This window comes from Saccoglossus kowalevskii, chromosome 2 (assembly GCF_978046115.1).
Source record: "Saccoglossus kowalevskii chromosome 2, keSacKowa6.1, whole genome shotgun sequence".
Classification (NCBI taxonomy): Eukaryota; Metazoa; Hemichordata; class Enteropneusta; family Harrimaniidae; genus Saccoglossus; species Saccoglossus kowalevskii.
This window is the reverse complement of record NC_140642.1, coordinates 12,094,031-12,118,438: the sequence shown is the minus strand read 5'-3', so window position 1 is coordinate 12,118,438 and position 24,408 is coordinate 12,094,031. Positions and strand designations below refer to the sequence as shown.

The window sequence follows — 24,408 nt, the reverse complement described above, 5'->3', positions numbered from 1 at the left end:
ATTTTCAATATGCACATTTTATGAGAACAAACGAAACGAATTTAGAAACTTCCACTACTCTAGCCTGACATGTACGTAGGCGTGAGTGGCGCCCTAGCCGACTGAACGGCCTCACACCCCACTAATTGTATTGGGTTTGGAGGACCGCGGAGGGCGCAACTCACGCGACCTTGTCAGGCTACCACTACTCGTAAACATATTGGGCATTTACACATAGACCAATTGTACTATAATTAATAAGTTCAAAACAAAATGTCGCATATGAATTTGAAAATCTATATCAGAAATATAAAATTATATACAATTATTATTATATACGAGTCACCAAATCACCTCATGTCCTAAGATTCAAAGAATTACCATATAACACAAACAATCACAGAATAGTGAATAACTTTATAATTGTATACAATTTTCCAGTGACACCTGGTATCTACATTACAGTAGACACTATTTCCAGAAATGCAAGGTTTCAACTGTCTTACTAGATAAATTACGTTGCAGCAAGGTCAAAAGTCACATGGCAAATAACATTCAGGCCAGGTATGCAAGATGTCATTGGAGAATCCTGGAACAGATGTACGATTAAAATCATTGATTATTGCCAAAAAATGTCTAAAACCCAAACTTGCAACATCATATACTGTACAATACTTTATTTTAGCTGGAATTAAGTTTCGCTGAAAGACTTTTTGGCTGTTTTGTATGGAATTTATTTTCACTGATTTTTGGCAAGTTGAATGTAAAATATAGGGAAGGATTTTACTTTCACTGAATCATTCTTTCAGCAAAAATTAATTCTAAGCGAAAATAAAGTATTTAACAGTACTCTCAGTGGGTTTCAACATTTAGAAACCAATGAAAAGTACACATCTGATCTGACAACTGTTCCAGTTAAGATTGTAATGGTATCCAACGATTTGATTGTACAAGCTTCTATATCGCCAGCAGATTAATCCGATAAATCTGATCTGATCTGATCTGACAAGATAAATGTGGTGGAACACATTTGTTCAGATGGCTGTACAACCTTCTATGGCACCACCAAATTAATCCGATAAATCTGATCTGATCTGACAAGATAAATGTGGTGGAACACATTTGTTCAGATGGCTGTACAACCTTCTATGGCACCACCAAATTAATCCGATAAATCTGATCTGATCTGATCTGACAAGATAAATGTGGTGGAACATATTTGTTCAGATGGCTGTACAATCTTCTATGGCACCACCAGATTAATCCGATAAATCTGATCTGATCTAATCTGACAAGATAAATGTGGTGGAACACATTTGTTCAGATGGCTGTACAACCTTCTATGGCACCACCAAATTAATCCGATAAATCTGATCTGATCTGACAAGATAAATGTGGTGGAACATATTTGTTCAGATGGCTGTACAATCTTCTATGGCACCACCAGATTAATCCGATAAATCTGATCTGATCTAATCTGACAAGATAAATGTGGTGGAACACATTTGTTCAGATGGCTGTACAACCTTCTATGGCACCACCAAATTAATCCGATAAATCTGATCTGATCTGATCTGACAAGATAAATGTGGTGGAACATATTTGTTCAGATGGCTGTACAACCTTCTATGGATTTTATTAGTTTTTGATGAATATGGCAGCCATTCGGCTAAATTTTGATGAAACCCCAAATAACTGAAAACAACCCATTATATCTTGTCTTTGTACCAAATTTAAACCTAATCTGTAAAACCATCTCTGTGAATGAGCAGAACACTTGTAAAAAGACAAAATGGCCACCAGTCCACCATTTTGAATCAAATCACGAAAATAAAAATGATGTGCATCAATAACCCACCATGACTGATGTCAATGCAAAGTTTGAATGAAATCTGCCAAGGCATGTCAGTGTCCAAGAAACGGTTGGCGACAGTTTGAATTTCGTGATTTTATTCATTTTTGATGAAAATGAATGCCATTTGGCTAAATTTCGATGAAAAAGAAAAAATAACTAAAAACATTTAACCTATTATATCTTGCCTTTGTACAAAATTTAACCCAAATCTGTACAACCTTCTTTGTAAAATGAAAATTTGACCAGGCGTCTCTAAGAAATGACGATGGACGGTCGGATGGACACACACACAGACAGACGAATGGATGGATGAACGAACGGAACCCAAAATGTATAAAGTCCCTGTTTCAGACTACTTCCAACAGGAACTAAAAACTAACTGCCTGAACACACAGTGTCTCAATTGATGCACACAATATGTAGAGCTTTAAAAATCAAATAATAGCTTTGAAAAATAGAAAATGATGAAACAAGACAAAAAAAGACAACTTGTACAAATATAAAATATTTATTCACTGAAAATAACTTAAAAGCAAAAGATACAAAAGCAATAAACTGACCAATGACTGCTACAACAACCTCAGCTAATTAAAAAAAAATATGACTTTATTAGTATCAATACAATTACATAGAATGTTAAAACCATAGCATATCATAATTTTAATATTATAAAAATACAATCCAAAATAAAACACTGAAGCATATTATTAATCATAAAACTGCAAACAAAATATGCAAATTATAAAATCAATATTTGTTTGTTTTTTCTGTAAATTCATTGGTTGTTGAACTGACATCTCCATGGCAACAGTTCCATATTTAATAAAAATAAATTTTCCAAAAAAAATGTTTAGACAAATTATCAAAATAAATATAATAAATATCAAAAAAAATATTCAAACCCAAAATGCTATACAATATATAGCAATAAATTTACAATATTTGAAATTAACAAAAAATATACAGACACTGAATGAAATAGATGTATTTAAAATACCTATATAAACAAGAAGGCACCGGAAAGATTTATATTGCTTTAACTACGGGAAGACTATGTGGATAAATTACTATTACAATAGAAAACTATTCTCTGCAAATATTATTAGGATTATTAAATATATGTTATACAAGTTATTTTATTTTTTATATTATTTCAACATGGTATATGTTTATTTGGCTGCAAACTTTGTACAGAATTGAAAAGCAAAATGGTTAAATAATGAAAAGTTTTGCGTACATTTAAATCATTTTGTTTGATATTGTATCTAGATAGGGAAGGTATTATTAGGATATGATAAACCATTAATATAGATTTGCCTGCAAACATGGCAGTATTCAATCAATAAAACACTGAATAAAACACATTTGTTTTTAATAACCGGTACTCATACTCGAGTTATTCAGTATTTCTTCCAAAAAATATAATGCTGTGTCTGCAGCCAAATCAAGGGTTTTGTTCTATGAAAATTGTACCCTAATGTTTATATCAACAACTTATAAAAGAAAAATCTCCAAAATACTGCCTTTTAAGTTATATGGGGGGGGGGGGGGGGTGAATGTCAAAATCCACACATAGGATTAGTTATAATAATAAACAGTATACTTCATCTGATGACTCATGACATACTGTTACTGAATTTACAGGGTTAAGCCCATTGCAAATAAACCACAGCACTGCTGAGACAGTTTCACAGTCAATTTTCAAGTCATAATACTGTACATATTCTTGATAAGATGGCTTGAATTCTGAATTTTTATAAGATGCTGAAGGGGAACGGTCAGAAAGAATACTAGGCAAGCAATTATTAGACACCAGCGAACATGAAGCCAATCTTTAAATGGAATTTCTCTGACGATGATGCAAATAAACTTGAGACCTACATCTGTTGGAATTCAGATGAAAGGATGACCTTTAACCCCAAAAGACTGAGTGACGAAATTGACGCAGATTACCTCGCCATATGTGACAACATAATACCGTCAAATGTGTCATAAACTGTGGAACAAATCTATAAACCAAACCACTCAGTTGACTAACATTCTCCCCCCAAGTTCCTTCATTGTTCAATTTACTCAGGTAAATCTTACAAATCAAACTCCTAAAAAAAAAAGTCCTATAAATTTATTATGATGATGGCACTAAATATATACAAAGGCATGCCGCAAAGGTTGATACAATCCTGTGATTGAGTGCATACTTTGTGGTATCCTTGTTATATCTTTATTATCCATACAGAAATGCCATCAGAAATTATTTTACAACATCTGTGAAATAAACCAAAACCATGTCTAAGCCAATTATCAGTGGGACTTAACAAATGCTTCTTTTTTTCATAAATGTCTGTTTGGTTTAGGCAGGTTTCTAGTCTACACAGGATCTGACCAGTTTAGACAGGTTTTCAAACTACACAGGATTAGACTGGTTTGGGCAGGTTGCCAGTTAAAACAGGATTAGACCGGTTAAGAAAGGTTCCATTTTTAAACAGGATAAGACTGGTTTCTAGTCTACACAGGACTACATAATAAATTATTTCAGACATTTTAAACTATCAAGATAAAATACATTTTTTTCAATAAATATTTTAAAATACTGTTAACCCACCATATTGCATTTAGTTATACTTAACTGATCATTCATTTTAAAAACTAAAATAAAAAAAAATAGAAAACATTATATTTTCACACTAAAGAAAGTGCTGTTCTGTACACAGGATATCCATGAATGATCAATAACACAGGTAGAAAAATTGATAATTTACTTACATTAGTAATTTGTGACATGATTATTTTGAAACAATTATCTATTAATTTTTCTCAATACTTCATTAAAAATCAAAAAAGTAAAATCTATTCCCACTGCCAGTAATTTTAATTAAAAAAAACAGAAAGTTGAATTCATTAATTAAAATGACACTCACATGATTTTAATTAATAAAAAATTTTTAAAATATTAATCCATTCTCACCAATATGTCACCTCAGGAGCACACCTTTTGTCCAGAAACAATTTCTAATTGAATATACCACCATATTAATATGGAACATACATGTAAGATAACATTTTTCACAATTCTCAGAAAATGTCTCTAAGCTATGAGTATTTGGCACCAACCAACTCGTCACAACATATTTTGACTTTTACATAATGACTACAGAAAACTGCGCCAGGATTGATTGAAGAGACAAGTAACACTCCAGCAGATCTCTTCATATCTTACCCTTGGCAAGGAGTCTTGCTTTCAAGCCACCTGGTTTCTTGGGAGTTGTTGTAAAACACTTTTTTTGCTCTTCTTGTTTTTGTTTGGCTAGAAGTCTAGCTTCTTCAATCCTGAAAAGATATTAGGAGTATTAAGAATTATAATGTGAAAAATAATATATGAACTATGAACTATGCACTGTGAATAATGATATATGAACTATGCACTGTGAATAATAATATATGAACTATGCACTGTGAATAATGATATATGAACTATGCACTGTGAATAATAATATATGAACTATGCACTGTGAATAATGACATATGAACTATGCACTGTCAACTATGACATATGAACTATGCACTGTCAACTATGACATATGAACTATGCACTGTCAACTATGACATATGAACTATGCACTGTCAACTATGACATATGAACTATGCACTGTGAATTATGACATATGAACTATGCACTGTGAATTATGACATATGAACTATGCACTGTGAATTATGACATATGAACTATGCACTGTCAACTATGACATATGAACTATGCACTGTGAATTATGACATATGAACTATGCACTGTCAACTATGACATATGAACTATGCACTGTGAATTATGACATATGAACTATGCACTGTGAATTATGACATATGAACTATGCATTGTGAATTATGACATATGAACTATGCACTGTGAATAATGATATATGAACTATGCACTGTGAATAATGATATATAAACTATGCACTGTGAATAATGATATATGAACTATGCACTGTGAATAATGATATATGAACTATGCACTGTGAATTATGACATATGAACTATGCACTGTGAATAATGATATATGAACTATGCACTGTGAATTATGACATATGAACTATGCACTGTCAACTATGACATGAACTATGCACTGTCAACTATGACATGAACTATGCACTGTCAACTATGACATATGAACTATGCACCGTGAACTATGACATATAAATTATGCACCATGAACTATGCACTGTGAACTATGCACTGTGAATTATGCACCGTGAACTATGACATATGAACTAGGCACCATAAACTATGATATATGAACTGTGAACTATGATATATGAACTGTGAATTATGCACCATGAATTATGATATATGAACTGTGAACTATGATATATGAACTATGCACTGTGAATTATGACATATGAACTGTGCACTGTAGGCTTTGATATATGAGTAGTCTGCAGACCAGTGGCCCAAATAACAGTAACATGTTACAGAAGTTCTAGGGTATATTATTCCATGACCATTCATATAATTGGAAACCAGAAACATTACAGATTATCTGTAAATTACATGAAATCTGGGGTTTGTATTTTATTACTATACTTGCTTTTTCTTGGTGATCTTGACTTGTTCTTTTTTCCAAATTTCTTTGAAGTCAAGACAGAAAGGTGCCCATAAACCAAACAAATAATTTGGTGTGACCTTTTTATCACCTGACCTGGGCTGTAGGCAATAGTACTGCACCAAATTATCAAATCTATAACGTAGGCAAAATGAAACATTGTCAATAGTTACATCAAAGTTATTTATAAAGGTATTCTATAAAGTACATGCTCAATCAGTAAATAATTTTATGTAAATGAAACACATTTTGTATACATTTTTGGCCTCAGTGTGTCAATCAGCATAATCTAATTGTGGAGTTATGATGGAAACTATTTGTAATCTCAAGGTATGAAATCGTAAATAATATAAAAAATAGCCACAGTAGGCTACTAGAGAGTCATGTGGTACTACCGTAGCTGTTAAACACAGCTACAATTTAACATTATAGCAAGACTAAATACCAGAGCAATCACAAATTAATGAAAAATCTGAAATTTTCAACACTCTGAAATGCAAAAGTCAACTTTTGTCACGTTTTGCAAAAATAAACCTGCCTAATATTTTCTATAATTTTCAAATTCCGTAACCAATAAATTTGAGAAAGATAAATAAAAATCAAGCAATATGTTGTACCAATATTCTGATGGAATGAGTTAATTAAATACAAGTCCTCACAAAATCATTACAATGGTACTGACAAATACATAATTTTCATAAACTTTGAAGTGCATTCTGTTTCCCATTTGCATACAGGAATGCCACACCCTGAAGACAGTTAGTTTATCAACAATTTATAGCCACTGCAAAAAAATGTTGCTGATTTTTACAAAAAAGGTATTTACTGTTTCAGGGACACACTTGTAACAATAATTCAGTTTTTCATACATTTTATGGTAATTCGGCAACTAGCACATAATGAAAATTAATCCTGTGCACTGCCAAGTGTTGGTTAGAAGAACTAGACATGCACTGCGGTGAGTGTTTGAAATTACCAGTATACACTGAATATTCCAAACAAGTCATCTAATGACCATGTTTTGCATGCATCAAACAAAAATTTTCAATGGGCAGGGATAACAGAAATAACATGTACCGGTATATGTGTTTTATAGTTGCTTATGTACTGGTAACCAGTGCAGTGCAAACATTGTAAAATATGTTTTACAAAATTTACCTCTAGAGGGCGATTTAAAAAAACAGAGATGTAGTACATGTAGTTTATCACACATTATTTAGCAATATTTGTGGGCTTGAAAATCAAGCCCTACCAATTGTTAAAACAAAAGAAGCACTTATTAAAAGAAAACAATAGGAAGAAGAGCCTACAAAAAGCTTATAAAATGTCAGACCAAAAAGGTGTAGACCAGTTTCATCTTTGTGAAATATAAATTAAGCCTTACTGTTCTTCAGTTTTCTCCATGCATGTTTGTTGTTTGATCAGTTCTTGTTTAGCAGATATTACAAAGTTTTCCATATTGTCTTTGAATGGCTGAATCAGATCCTCTTGACTCTTCTCCAAAACTTGGTTCATTTTCCTCTCACAGCCTTTTATCAACAATAGACAAAAAGAATGATGTACGAGTATTGTGAAATAGATTACTGACAAATACCGCACGCTTTTACGGAATGGCATATTTTCATCAAATATTCTGCTTATTTTTCAATATTATGATAAAAACATGGTACACATTGAGTGAATTTCCTTCTGTCCACAAAAAAGGCTAAATTGAAAAAATATTATTGAAATTAGGCAAGTTTTCAGAAAAATATTGGCGCAAAAAATTTTAGGCAATGAAAGTCATTACTATTTTGTGAATTGCAGCCAGAATATCTGTGTTCTTTTTCTTTAATGGAAAAAAAAGATGGGAGGGAAAAAAGGAAAGCAACATTGGCATGTAAAATATTCAGTTGTGTTATATCTTTGTTTAAGTTAATTCAGTCATGTTTCTATTCAATACAGAATAAATAATTATCTTTTCAACCGCATTAAGCTTAACAATATTTCATACTTTCTAAATTTTTCTGGATTTGTTTTAATTCTTTCTGTAGATCTTCAAATTTAATCAAGGCAGCTTGTTGTAAATGGGTTGGTTGCGGTAATGGAAACTGACACAGTTCAGTTCCAGCATGTTCATCTATGTGAGTCACGTAATAATGTACTATATACTGCAATAAACTTGAACTGTTGTCCTGAAATTACAACAAAAAAGACAATTATGAGAAAATTCACAATTAAAATTTTTAATATAATCATACAGACATGAAAAGGGAATACTTAACACCTTTTCGTGGCAGATAAAAAAACCTTTACCGTTTCTCTATTTGTTTTCATAAAGTGGGTACTTTAAGGTGGTCAGGAAAAAAAAAAACTAATAACAAGTGTGATTTAGTAGTGAAGTAAACTAAAAAAACTTTTGCATAAATTTTGCATAAAATTTGCATATGAAATTATTTGTCCAGTCAGTCAGGTCACAAGATATACAACAATTCACAGGAATAATTAAATGTAGTTTTAATTATGCAAATGTTAGAATCATTATAATATTAGAGATGAAAGTTATCAGTTGATGGAATATTGAATATATTATTTAAATTAATATACTCACAGAACTTTTGACATCTTTTAGTTTGGGTAAAATATCCAAACTGAAACCATCAGCTTGTCCTCTCGTACGACTTCCTGTAAATATAAATGCAAATGTTACGCCAAACATCGAAGGCTATGATCTGTCATAGAAGGTCATTGATGACGAATGCAAACACTAATGGTCTCTATGTGGAGGAACCATCATTGTCATCTTCACTGATAGTGTTGTCATTTCATGACACACACACAAACATTGAAATGGTCAATACATGGCTGTGTGTAGTGAAGTCATCCTCATCATCGGACTCATCATCTCGTCACTTACACAACAGAAACCGAGAATGGTCAGTGAATATATTATTATATAGAAATTGACAATATTTCATTTCATGACACACATACAGACACAAACAACGAAAAATTAGCAGCACGGTGTCGTTCTGTTATCAGTGTTGTCACATCATGGTTGATGCCTACCACATTATTGGTATTTATTCACTCACCTCCATTCATGTAGTTGCCAAAAGCGAGCACCAATCCTAGGACTTTTTGGATACTCTCACTGCATATCAACTCCTACAAATAAAATAGATACAAAAACAAGTCAAGAACAAAGCATTATTTGATAAATATATATATATATATATATATATATAGAAATATAGAACAAAACTGCATGGAAGTTAGTAAAAATAACAATAACAGAAAACGATTATATACATCTTAGTTACTGTCACCGCTAAATGGTTTGAACACGTTTGAACATTACCAGCTAAGTTGCTGACTGGTTTGTGGTGCATGTCTTTGAAACCTTAAGAGATTGAACCAACCTCATAAAACTAATACTAAGAAACAGGTTGAATCAATAAGCCAATACAATACTTTTTCACCCCAAAATTATAAAAATGAATTACAGAAAAATATATGAAGAATATGTGCACCAACATTTTGGCGAAAAAAACTGATGGCGTTAAATCAAACATACCTCACTTATTTTTTTAATGGTGTTCAGGTTTCTTTCAATATTAGACTTATTCTCATCAAAGGAATGCTGGAAAAGTATACAATGGACTCGTTCAGAAAAGCATGGAATCTCCGATACAGACAGCAAAAACCTGGTAAATAGAAAAAGATAAAACTATTCAGTATAAACGCTTGAATCTTCTTTGAATAAGATGCCCCCCCCCTCCACCATTGAGGGCGCCATGTTCTAATACCAAGCGGTATCAAACACAAACAAAGTAAAACATACTATGTAACGTAGAGGGCAGTAACAAATGAAACAAATCTAACAAGGTTAGCATGTTTTAATTTTGCTACAAAAACATCCGCTACACTAAAAGAGCTAAAATGTTTTCGACTGTTACCATGGTAGGACATGAATGTGGAGCTTGTCAGTTTATAACTAAAAGCGGGCACCGTATTCGAAGTTCACAAAAAGCATTCAGTCTTCAGAAGTCACTTTATTACTAGGATGTATTCTGCTGTTACATTACTTCTGACCGTTTTGCTATTTTATTTTCTAGATTGAACGCAGCATTTACAGTTCATTCAAAGTTGCATTGGGATCACATTGATACAGTGTAACAATGTCGCCGCCAGAGATCTCTCGCTGTGCGCAACTTAGCTAAACACTGTGTCTGCGTGTGTCTGCAGTGTAATTGCACACACACACGAAAGTGATTTTAAGGGCAATCCTAGCGAAGCGGATCGCCAATAATGTATGCAACTTTGTGGTCATCTTGCAATTCGCACAACTCTTCAACACATATCAAACCACATAACATCATCTTAAGTCCTCCTCTTATTTGCCGTTACAAACATTTCACGTTCTTTCCGGACTCAATGTAGTAAAATTACAATCCACACATCACAAAAGCTAAATAAATCTACTATGATCTTTTGGAAATAATTACAGGCTACTTACTGCTCAGGTTTATCCAGTGGTGTATTTTTGTTCTTCTCTAATGTGGATTTAATCTTTTCGATTTCATCCATCATGGGTCTCTGCAAAGTAAATTAATTACAGATGAGAGAAAACCTAAATCGTTACAATATTTTGTTTTTAATTACATGTACGTACACCCAAATAAATCTTTGAGACTAACACAAAATTGCTATGGTGAGTATTTTTATTTACAATATTTCATTACTTTGACACTATTAAAGTATTTTGTTTCGATCCAAGCATGGATGATTTATCCAACTACAAATTTTTTTTTTTTTATTAAAACATTGTGATGAAAACAATTCTCAATTTTATCTGGCGCCAGAATATTGAGTGAATCATATACCATATTTTTTTCTATTAGTAGAGCATGGGCTCACATAACTGACAGAGGTATATGTGGTCATAATTTTTTAATGATTCAGAAAATAAATGAATTTATGTTTGCTTCTGTTAAAGTTTGCTTCTGTTCTGTGTTTCTTAATAGAATAAATATGGTTTATTTAGCACTAAATTGTGAAATGAATTTTATCTGATGCCAGAAATATACATATACATGTGAATATCAATAACTTACATATTAGTGTATTGCTATAATTCTTTCTTGCACAATATCCTTTGGTCTTAATACAATGAGAACTATTTACAACATACCATGCAGAATCTATGGGAAATAGTAGCTACTTCCAAATATAAATAAGTCGTCATGAAACTTACAATATCATATATAGCTTGTAGATTCTCAACATCGATTTCCGACGTGTCCATGTTTATTGCTGCATTCCGGATATCGTCCATCGCAACGCGTAAACCAGATATCAAAATGGCTACCGCTTGAGACCGTTGCGTATCAAGACATTTCAAGACCTGTTCAGAAAGACAAATCACTAAGTCCATAGCTTGTTACACAAGAATGTTTGAACTTTGTGAACAATATACACAAGTGAATGCATGGATAGAAGCAGTCAGTTAAAAAGTGATAATTCATAGAATCAGAATTATATATGAAATTACTTCTATTACCTTTTGTGATTTTTTTCGCTTCATAGATTCTGACAATGGTTTCTTTTTTATAGTGGATTTCTTTGAAAATTTGGCTTCAAATTCTTGTGGATCAATGCTGAGCTCTTGCAAGTTATCCCATAATATGGGGTGACGCTTCATGCTAGCAACAAATATAAATTAAAAAAAATATTTCTAACAAATGTGATTAAATTATTCAAATAATAATTAATATATAGACCAAACAGAAAAATTGGATAAGTGACAGTTACATATAACTAGCAATAAATATAATGTTTAGTTTAAGTCTACCTGTAGTACCTATATATATAATATCAAAGCAATCAGACCTGAAGTTTTCAACAAGAAGTCGAAAATATCACTTTTTACCAAAACTAACAAAAATATTCACCAGTATAATTAAAGATATCATCACGAAATGAACAAATCTGAGAGAGGTCCACATGTAGTACCTATAAATTTAATATCAAAGCAATCGGACTTGCAGTTTTTAACAAGAAGTTGAAAATATCACTTTTTATCAAAAATATTCATCAAAATTAGAGAAATTAAAATTTTTACATGAAATGAACAAATCTGAGGAAGAACCATCCAAGGTACTTGTATATCAAATTTGAAAAAAATTCTGACTTGCGGTTTCGAAGAAGAAGTTGAAATTGTAAAGTTGGCGACAGACGACGACGGACAATCAGTAATATAAACAGCTCCACTGTGTCGACTTTGTGATATGTGGGTTTTTATTTTGTCCATGAAGAAAAAAACATATTGAAGTAATTAGTTATATTGAACCAGATAAGAAAATAAATAGAAAATAGTAATAGGTATTCATAGTTATTCAGTTTAACCAGATGTTTCTGGCAATACATCCCCCCCCCCCCCCCCCCGCACTCCTCCCTCCGAGAGGATATCCAGAGTACTGTACATATGAATCATTGTTCGATACGTCTGGTTGTATGGAATAACTGCCAAAGATTACAATTCTCTATTACATTTTCTATGTATATCATATTTCTATCTATCATTTTCTATTATATATAGCAGCTTTCACCAATTTTAAAAGTGTATATGACATGAAATAATGTAATGCTGAATACGTACTGTTGATTTTGACAAATCTTATCAACTTCGTTAACTTGTATTCTCTTCCAATACAAAGCTTTCATTGGTGCGCTGGGTTCCAATATTGGTTTTCGGGGACCTTGAGGTGTTGGCATGCTGAAGAGTGGTGGAGGGAGAGGAGGAGGGTGTGAGGCACCAGGTGGATATCCTCCTGGAGGTGGCGGTGGAGGAGGTGCAAGTGGTTGTCTTTGAATGCCATTTGGTGGCGGTGGTGGTGGTGGTGGTGGTGGTGGCGGCGGTGGTGCAAGTGATTGTCCTGGAATGCCATCCAGCGGTGGTGGTGGTGGTGGTGGTGGTGGTGGTGGTGGTGGTGGTGGTGGTAGTGGTGGTGGTGGAGGCGGCGGTGGTGCAAGTGATTGTCCTGGAATGGTATCGGGTGGCGGTGGTGGAGGTGGTGGAGGTGGTGGTGGCGGTTGTCCTGGAATGCCATCGGGTGGTGGTGGTGGTGGTGGTGGTGGTGGCGGCGGCGGTGGTGGTGGTGCAAGTGATTGTCCTGGAATGCCATCGGGTGGCGGTGGTGGTGGTGGCGGAGGTGGTGGTGCAAGTGGTTGTCCTAGAATGCCATCATCTGACAATGGTGACAGTGTTGGAGAAACAGATTCAAGAAACTTCTCTTTTGATGTATCTTCTGATTTTGGCAACTGTATTTGTTGTGGAGGACCTGTAAGCTTTTGTTTGACATCCTCCTCGTCTGGTTGCGAGATGGGTTTGACTTTGATCTTAACTTCTATTTTATCAGTTTGAACTGCTTCGTCTACATAGAGAGTTGTTCTTTTCCGCTCAAAGTCGTCAGCAACCAGTTTGTACTTGTTACGTTCTTTTCTCAATTGTTTTAACTCATCCTCTAGTTGCACTGTTCGAACAGCGTACTCGCCGCGAAGTTGAAATAAACTTAACTCATACTGGTCCTGTGAAATGAAATAAACAATACAAAACAACACAACACTATATTGAATTTCAACAATGAGCCTGTCAAAAATGTGATTCAAATGTTTTCTTAAAATTCAACATTAAAATAAAACAGAATTTATTTATGTTTTTGAAGGTCACATATATTGACGAGACAGATATTTTGCAACTATAAATTGGCATACCTGTAATTTATCTAACTGCTCCTTATGCTGGCGTTTCAGTCCCATTATCACCTGTTGATGCTCTGAAATATGCAAATTAGTACAAAGTGATCACATGACTCAAAGCACAGCAAAGGAAGACAGACATCAAAACAAAGTACATAGATCCTTTGGATATATTACATTAAAAACCACTTAAAAAACCAAAAAACTCCACATATAAACATATTATAGATTTACAACAATTACAATATGGTATATGCTGTGTTAGTAGCACTACAATTACTTACTACCGTATGATCCAAATATGTCATATTTTCAAAAAAATTCAGTTTACAATAAATGTAATTTTCGGTTTGAGTGAGATTTTACTGGAGATATGTTTGTAACAAAGAAAATACAACAAGTGTCTTTATTTCATGACATGAACATGTTTAATCCTTTGCATGCCAATGTCAAGACTTCAGTCACCATCCACAAAATAGTTCCATTTATAGTCTGCTAATTTTTACATGAAAAGTTGATGAAAATTTTCAAATTTTTAGATTCAAAACTAGAAACAATGTCATATTTAGTCTGTTTGGTCCAAAATTAAGACTGAATTCAGTGAAAATGACAGTAAATGTGAACGAATTTACACTAATTTGAATATGAAAAAATGTAGTACTCAAAGGATTTAAGTGTACTATGTTCATATAAACAGTGCACGTTGAACAGACAACATTCAAAATGAAAATTTAGCAAAAAAACACAGGTGGTAACATTTTAAAGATTTTTTGAAATGACTGTAAACTGTTGAATTTTTCTTGCTAGAAAGTATCTCTGATCAATGATTCTTTTTTTTAGCTTTTAAGCATTGCAAAGAAATTCATTCCCCACAAAACTAGCCTTACACAGAATCAAATGATGGTGGTCATGGCGATGAGTGTGACATGAGATTTCATAGCAACATACACAACACATGTATTTTACATTGTTTACACAAAATTCAGACATAAGCTTTGTGATAATTTCAATTACTGTAGAATACTTTATTTTAGCTGCAATTAATTTTTGAGTGTTTTCTATGGAAATTATTTTCACTGATTTTTGACAAGTTGAATGTAAAATATAGGAAAAAATGCATATTCACTGGATTTTATTTTCACTGAATCTTTTCTTCAGCGAAAATTAAATATAAGCGAAAATGAAGTATTTTACAGTAGTATAGGTTGTCAATGACCTTCTTTTAAACACTACACGATTTTCTTTTGCTCATAAATTTTGGATCAGACACATAGCTATTCAGAAATTCTGCTAGTTTTTATAGACAAATTTAAGAACAAAATTGAGAAAAATTGTCAATTTTGATTGGAAATTTAATCCAGAAACTGTTTTCAATGCATCTGTATTTCCCTTCAATTTCAACACAAGATTAGATTTTCAAAAGAAATAAAAACAAACAATCTGACATCACAAACTTTTGATAAGATCATTAAATCATGCGTAAACATTGCTTTTGTTCAAATATCTTACCTTTTCTGAATGCTGTTGATTCATATGAATAAAGCAAATAGTATCAGAAAATAGAGGAAATTAGGTTACACAAAGGGATATAGATTGTATGGCTTTAGAAATCAGAGATCTACCAGAAAAGTACAGGTAATACTGTAAAATCTGTATTAGAAGCCGCGGCTTCTATTAAAATGGTACAATGCAACAGAGGGGATGCGGCTTCTATTAGAGCATCTACACATATGAGAAATGATGAATTTTTGGTTCTCAATTATTCAAATAGAATGGATGCAACTTCTATTAGGGATGCGGCTTCTAATACAGATTTTACGGTAGTAGTAATTGGAATTGTGTTGAAACAATTTAGTGAAAAATTGAGAAGACAGAAAATGATACATGGAGGAATAACTTTTGAATCTGTTCCCCACCAAATTGTTTTCCTGCCAGAATTTTGTTTTCCACATTTTTAATCAAATTTGAATAGAAAGATAGATCATTGCACACAGTTTTTATCAAAAGTTATAAATTTTTCATATTTTAATGAAAATAAGGAGATATCTTGAAAGACCAAATTTCTGAAAGATATTGATAACAAGAAAAACAATGGTGGTGAAAAGGGGTTTAAAAACTGCAGTTTTAGTTTCATATGTATTTTTAAAATGTAGTGAAATGAATGTACCTGCTTCAGAATACCTCAGGGCAGCCTCTGTGGTTGGTTGCGCCTGAGGTGGTGGCCAGACTTGAGCCAATCGTCCCGGAGATGATACTTGCGATACTTGTGTTGTTGATGAATGTGACTGATGGGACCAACAGTACATTGAGTCGATCTGATTGGTAGAGAGAAAACAGTTAAAATTATGGAAAATCTATAAAAACAATGAAATATATGACTGAATTTATATCGGAATATTGCCCTAAGTTAGAGAGCAAGGTTTCGTCAACCGAGTTGTAACCTAAAGCGTCCATCTTCATGACAATCTTGATCATTTTAGTTTTTCGGGCAGACAATAGCCATGTATGATGGTAAGATTACGATAAAATAACGCAATTCAGAGTAGTTCAGCTAATGTACTTTAAAGAACATAAAATTGAATGTGCTTGATACATATCAACCAATCAAAATGAAATGGACAGAAAATTCATTAAAAAGATGACAATTAATTTATATTTATTTGACATTTGAAAAAATACAAAAAGCATGCTAATTTTAAATATTATCATGTTAGCAAAAGAAAATGAAAGTGTGCCATCAATATGACATTGATTCTGAGCACTGGATGATAAAATGTGGAGAATCATGACAGGAGAACAGTGGCTTCAATATTCAAGGAGATAAAAATCTATAAGACTTGTGTTTTCCTCAGTGTACCATGTAAAAAGTCATTGTAAATAGACTTGTATGGATGAGGTCTCTTGTGTCCATTTAGTACCAATTTTTCCATAGAAAATAAGTAAAAATGCATAAACTTGCAAAATGTTGCTCCAGTATTGTGGCGGGAAAGTGAATGGTGTTCAAATGGTACAAAAGCATGTAGGTAGGTACCGACTCTTACACAGAATGTGCACACAATCAAGTTCAATTTGTATGGTTTTCTTTTTCAAAATTGTCTTTCTTTTCAACATTAAGCTAATCGATAATTTCACCAATTCAAAATGTAACTAATTTAAAATAAAGCATAGTCACACAATGAAGATTGTTGTACTTTGGCTGAGATGAAGTTTTTGTTAATTTGTGCTTTGAGTCAAATTCGCTAAAATATCATGTCACTATTTCAAAGTGTTGTACAGTAAAGTGTTCTAATCTAATAATTTTAATTTTTATCTTTTTTGATGGTGACGTTTATACATAATTTGATAGATGCATGGAACTTACCATAAATCTGTGTACTCCGCCCTGATTGGCAGTCTCCTTGGGTTTGAGTACACCAATATCAACCAGATTGTTACAGAACACTAACGCTACCGATCTCATGATTTGTTGATCACTGTTCCCAGCAGACGAACACAACCAGTCCACAAGCATCTTACCTATCAACAAACAATAATATACCATATTTGCTCTATTAGTAGTGCACACATTTATGTAAATTACAAAGGTGTTTCACAGGTATGCACAGCAAAAGTATGCACAGCAAAATGGACATAATTTTCTATTACAGGTCTAGATCAAAATTTGGGGAAAAATCTGTGAACAATGTAAATTATCTTATTTTGTGAATAGTGACAAAAGTCGACATTGACGCTCAAAGGGTCAAACCAACAATGGAAAATACAACAAAAATGCATTTTTTTTTCAGAGTTTTCCAAACGTTGTACAGTGACAAATAATCATATTTTCATCAGCATATAATCAATTATCACAAAATGACAGTAACATTGTAAAGATGATTAACACATTCATGGAATGAGTCAAGTTGAAGTGTTCAATAAACAGTCTCTTATGAACATATGTTTTACAATCGCCATGGAGATAAGGTCTCTCTATTAATTTACAACATGCCTCGATTGAGACTAAAAGATGTTATCAAGGTCAATGTCATTTGATAGCTGTGACTTACCTTCAAATGTCCCCATGTCTTGGAAACTAATTTTCACGTCCGGTTTAGTTTTTTCAACTGGTGTAGACTCTTCGATGACATCAACTGACTTTGACCCAAATAACCAACTCTTGAATTGATTTCTCCAACGTGACTGCGTGGGTGCTATCGGTTCTTTCATGTCTACTGACTTGGCTTTTGCCAGTTGACTGACTGCTTTTTCATTTTGTGGAAGATTGAATTGAGTCAGGGACTGAGGTCTTGATTTTGTAACAGTAAATGTCTGTCTGTTATCCATTGGTGACTGGTTCAATGGCAATATTTTCTCTTGACTCAACAGCTTCAAATCAACAGGTCTTTCCTGTTCGGTTTCCTGTTTGTTCTCCTTTTCCTTTACATTCGCAATCACAGTAGATTCAGCTTTTTCTGGACTGCTATTGAAGACACTATCATCAAAGTCTTCAGATGACGACTGGTTGATAAGTTTCTTCCTATGTTCTGTCGGTGACATACCAACTGTGAAAAGAGATTTCTTCTGGTCATCAGCACCGAACTGAAATGCACCTAGACATGACTTCCCTTCTAGAGGCGAAAACACTGAAGAATCGAATGACTGACTGAAATGAAACACTTTACTCTGCACGTTATTAACCATATCGTTATCGTTGAGTATCTGCTGCAGGGACATTCGTCGATTTAGCCGCAAATCGCCATTTTGTGCTTTGTGAACAGTTCTAGAAAGTTTAATCCCACTCTCAGATTGGCTACGAAAATTCAAATGTCCCAACATCTTGGAGGAAAAAACTGATGGAGGCCTGGTTGATTCAGAGTCATATTTTTTACGTTTCATTCCAGGCTGTACTGCAACATCCATGTTCTGAAGGTTAGATATCGTAGGCGACACTAATTGTCTGGTGGTTGTGATAGGATATTCAGTCTTTATATCTGGGTGCTTAATGCCATTATTTATTTTTGTACTTGCATCAATCTCTTCCAACACTGCTGTAATATTTTGGCTTTTTATCTCCAATTTATTAGGTCTTGTAGCTTCTCTCTTATTTTCTATTGGGGCATATTGGTTTTCCTCTGGCGTGTCCTGCTGCAGTTCTTCCATGCAGCCTGGCTGCGCAAACTGCATTTGTTGCTGTCTGTGTTGCAGCATCTCATCATGCGTTTGGTAAAATTCATTCAGGCTATCGTTAAATTTCGTTCCGTCATCGTAATTCGGTGACACTTCTTGAATTCTGGTCTTCTTTTCTCTATCCATATTCTGTTGATCTTTGTCCTTCGGTTGCTGGGATACGCAACCATCTTCATGCTTTGGGACACTCAGAGAATCATCCTCAAAATTCGAACAACTTCTGTGATCTCGGAGTGCCCAATACAAATGATCTTCTGTTTCTTCTTCATCTGGTTTCACCATGCGGTCCACGGTAATCAGATCAATATCATCAGGCGTGAGTGCTGGTAAATCAGTCTTCCAGTAATCTGATGGGCTGTAGTCATCATTCTCATCTGTTTCCATGGCAACTAATGATATTTATATCAGGGAACGATAAATGGCATGTCTGGCTGTCGAGACCGGGTAATGAGATTACCTGCTTGTGTGTAGAGTCAACATCTGTCTTTCACATTAAATCACTTGGGGATAAAAAATAAACCTGAAAATGAAGACAAACTGTTCGTAAAAAAGGAGAAATCAATATTTATTGGGCAGAATTGGATTTTTATATTAGTAGGACAGAACTGGAAGTAATAAACTAAATTGGATTTTAGTTAATTAGAAAATGAACAATGCTGTTTTCTTTATTTAATTTCATAATTTGTAATTTGATATTTTTCATATTTAATATAATCGTAGAATTGAAAATACAAATTTCATAAAAAATAATAATTTTATGAATAACCTTTGGAGAATAATACTAATAACACCGATGTCAAATATCTATATTATAAAGATAAAAAATGTGTCATATTTAAATTCCTACTAAATTTAATTAAAAAAATGAGTGTAAGAGTAATTATTGTGGTACAATTTTTCCTCAATCAGATTTGTAACTGAACATACAGAGTACTTTGATACAAAAACCATACATCTAAGTATGGAGACACATTGCAGGGGTGCCAACTTGTTATCAAATAGCAGTTCAATGTAAACCAGGGGCAGTCAAATACAAGCCCCCCCCCCATCCTGTCCATTATTAAAGTTGCATTTTTAGATCGTAAAATCTTTAAACAGACAATAATGGGTTCGTGTAAGCGATATATGCACTTACGGTGATGCGCGAATGGCGAGTGTAAACAAAACGTACCATAATTATGAGACATTATTCAAATATAGATATTTTTTGACATAAAAAATGTAGGTATATAGACGTATGCCAGGTCATTTTATTTATTAAGGAGGTTAACCTTTTCACCACCAGTTCCCTCTTTTCATCACAAATTCACAAAATAGTCCAGTTTATAAGTCTGCAATTTCCTTCAGAAGATTTAGACAAAAATAGCCAAATTGGTTTGAGTAATAACTGAAAATTGACCCAAATATTGTCTGTTGACTCCAAAATCAAGGTTCATTCCAGAAATATTGAAGAATAAAAGAAAAAATGTGAAAAATTTTGTCTAAAAAGTCTGGTGGAGAAAAGCTTAAGGCTATATTAAAGATTGTTATCTTCTTTTCATTATTATTGTCATGTCAATGAAATAACAAAAAAATAAATTAGGGACCTTGACAATTTAAAAATAAGGGTCTGAAACGTCATAGAAAATGTTCAAAATTTGTATTTTTGGTTACTATGGTGAAATGATTTCTTCATATCTCAAAATATTTGCACAGTAACATGCCCAGTAGTGTAAAATTTTGGTTTGAACTCCCCCTCAAACGATGTTTTCAATTTAATTTTCTGTTGGATGTTTTTCTTTAATCTCAAACTCAATGTAAGAATTTATCACATACATCATATTCCATTTATTTGAAATTAAATACCATCAACTGGCAGAAATATTGAATTTCTTTTCATATTAAACGAGAAATGAATAGACATTGAACAAATTCTATTCATGTCTCTGTTCAATGACACAAAAGAATTAACTATCATGCATGCAGTGTATTGGTCTATGTGACATCGGTTCAAAGGTCATGTCACATTTGGATGCTGCTGATGAAAGCGATTATTGAACTTAATAGAAATACATAGTGTCTAAATTATCTAACAGCCACAAGATGTCAGTTTTAACAGTTATGCATATTGAATTCAAAACATGCGACTCAACATTGACCAATCACAGTTGATGCTATTAGTGCACATATTCAAAACATGTGACTCAACATTGACCAATCACAGTTGATGCTATTAGTGCACATATTCAAAACATGTGACTCAATATTGACCAATCACAATTGACGATATTCATGCACATATTCAAAACATGTGACTCAACATTGACCAATCACAGTTGATGCTTAGTGCACATATTCAAACCATGTGACTCAATATTGACCAATCACAGTTGATGCTATTAGTGCACATATTCAAAACATGTGACTCAACACTGACCAATCACAGTTAACGCTATATAATTAGAGCATATACTCAAAGTATAAATGTAGACATATTGCTGTAACACATTAAAATATTTAAACTGCTATACCTGGTACTTAATTAATGTACTACATTCTGTTTATCTTGGGTCTGTATATTTGTTGTCAACTTAAACATACAACTGCCATATATATTGAGAATTTTTGGTAATCCTTCTCAAATGCTTGTAGATTAGCATCTGATGTGGTTCACAGGGTTTGTCTGATTTCTCGTTATTTACGCTCATTGAAGCAAGCTGAAATAGACGTTGTCTTAATTATGAGCACATGGTTAATGTAAATATGTTTAAATTCTGATGTTTAAATTGCGTTTTATTAGAAGAAAATGTTGAATAATTAACATTTCCACTAAATGTCAACTCAACCAATAACTCTTAATTATTCAAATTCCAAGATTAGCAGAGTCGTTATCACATTACCACAGTTGTAATATATAGGGCAAGAAAAAAAATGTATCTTGCCAGTCTGTTTTCTAAAATAAACGTGCACGACAGCTTTTTATTTCTTCTGAAACTGTCATTAAATATGTAATTTTTCATGAATTTTTTGTTTTATACCTGAAAAAAGCCGTGATGTGTATATTTGTAACTGACACATTTGGTGACAACATTTTTTGTTTGTTTTTAGATTCATAGTAGCACCCGCTATAAGCAAGAAAATTGGGCAAGAGTTTTACTACTTTTACATTTCTTTGATTTCACAACGAGATACCACAAGATTTTGACAAGCCACAAGAATTGGTTACATAGTTTGTTATAAAATTTGTTTCAAAAATTACTAACACGGTGACATCAAACGTGTGATTGACAGTCACACATAATAAAAAACAAAACGTAAAAACATTCCTTATTTTATTCAGACTGTACGCTGTGGCAGATTTACATAATCAAAAAAGCAATCCATAAGTTTGAGCATGGAGCACTTGTTTGCACTGGATTAGTTTTCCATATTAAATATTTTGTCAAGATGGCTGAGCATGGAGCTGAGTTGTTATTATAAATATACATATAGTTTGTACCAGGGAAGTATTCAAATCACCTCAATGTATGTTATTGAAAGTTGGTTACAGCAAATGTCTTTCAATTGGTCAATGAGGTGGAGTACATTGGTAGAATGCTAGCCATACATATTCAATCTCTTGTTGAAGAAAACTGGAAGATTGATTTGCCACAGAATGACCATTTTGCTGAGCAGGTATGTATAACCGTTGACAGTACTACCTGTCGTATAACCAATTTCTAACATGGCTACAGTTACAGTTGCGTTTATGTCAACTCAACCATAACTTAGAACTTTTGTCGATTATATGTTAATTTTGCAAATTTATGTGGTGGACAGAAATAAAATAATTTGTTGATGTTGCTCAACTTCAACGATTTGCATTTAGTCGACTATATCATGGTAGGAAAGTCTTCAGGCATAATGACTGTTTTTAACGTTTTGATCTTTGACCAAACAATGTCATACAGTAATGAATAATTTATAAATGTTTTGTTAAACATCTAAGAACAGTAATTTATAACCTACCTCTATGTGTAATAAAATAATAAGACCAGTGTCTACTGTGAAATATTTTAGTTGGTATTAATTTTTCACTGAAAAGACTTTTTGGGTGTTTTGTATGGAATTTATTTTCACTGATTTTGGCGGGTTGAATGTTAAATGTAGGATTTCATTTTCACTGAATCATTCCTTCACTGGAAATAGCAAAAAAAAAGTATTTTACAGTATATGAATATGTAGACTTGCTTACAACTTGACGTCTATTTGTTTACTGCATATATATCGGAGTGACGGTGAGCTTTTCAATTTCTGTTTCAGTTTTTTGAACGCACAGTTCATTTCACATGTCGGACTATCATTCTCAGGTGTAAACGATTTAAGCGAGCGATCTCACAGGTGTCCACCCAGAGCAAGGCCAACATATTCCGTCCAGAACGCTGCGTAGCCGCTCGAAATTACGATACAGTAAAGCAAGTGAATGCATAAAAGCTGCGAAACTCCACACATCGAATTCTAGTGAAATAAACCCGTGGGCCTCTCTCTGTATGCACTTCGCGGTCACGATGTCAATATTGCAGGCGGACAAAATGATGGAGTAGTTCATCGATGGGTGGGGTGCGGTGACCGCATCGCCGTCGATGACAACCGTCAACGTTCGGCCGCGGAAATTCACAATTATCTACTGATTGACAGTATTTAATGCACATCAACATCACCACTTACCTGTACTAATACTTAAATGGCGCGATCACTGCACATACAATTTCTGGACGATATGCTGAGTGCTCAGGCAGAATGACATTTCACCCGTCTTTTCGAATCAAGTTTCTTATTCACAGCGGTGGTGGCGCCTTCTCCCAGCATGCATTCTTATAATTTATATGAAAGTGAGGTCAGTTCATCGAATTTAGGGTCAACTCTGTGTGAAAGCTTAAAAACATAAAAGATGAGAAGTGACTTCCTGTTTTGCTTTAAATCATATTAATCTTATCTCAATTCCTGATATGACATGTCAATATTAATGGCCCTCATCACCATGGTAATATCGGGGACGTTATATTTCACCATGGCTTGTAATTGTTTTTGTATAACTTTATATTCTCCCAGT

At 33.4% G+C, this 24,408-nt stretch overlaps 1 protein-coding gene across 1 annotated transcript; it reads right to left on the bottom strand.

Annotated features, from left to right (window-relative positions):
* Positions 1-2,323: 2,323 nt before the first annotated feature.
* Positions 2,324-24,158, bottom strand: LOC102805191 (uncharacterized). Its single transcript, XM_078008039.2, has 16 exons — positions 24,024-24,158; positions 18,218-19,857; positions 17,533-17,687; positions 16,339-16,486; positions 14,187-14,248; positions 13,072-14,000; positions 11,974-12,115; positions 11,668-11,817; positions 10,930-11,009; positions 9,988-10,117; positions 9,506-9,578; positions 9,022-9,095; positions 8,425-8,605; positions 7,816-7,960; positions 6,417-6,566; positions 2,324-5,161 (listed from the first exon to the last, which is right to left on the bottom strand). Exons 2-16 carry the CDS (start codon positions 19,719-19,721, stop codon positions 5,041-5,043), a joined length of 4,044 nt encoding a protein of 1,347 aa, XP_077864165.1. The 5' UTR covers positions 19,722-19,857; positions 24,024-24,158; the 3' UTR covers positions 2,324-5,040.
* Positions 24,159-24,408: the final 250 nt, after the last annotated feature.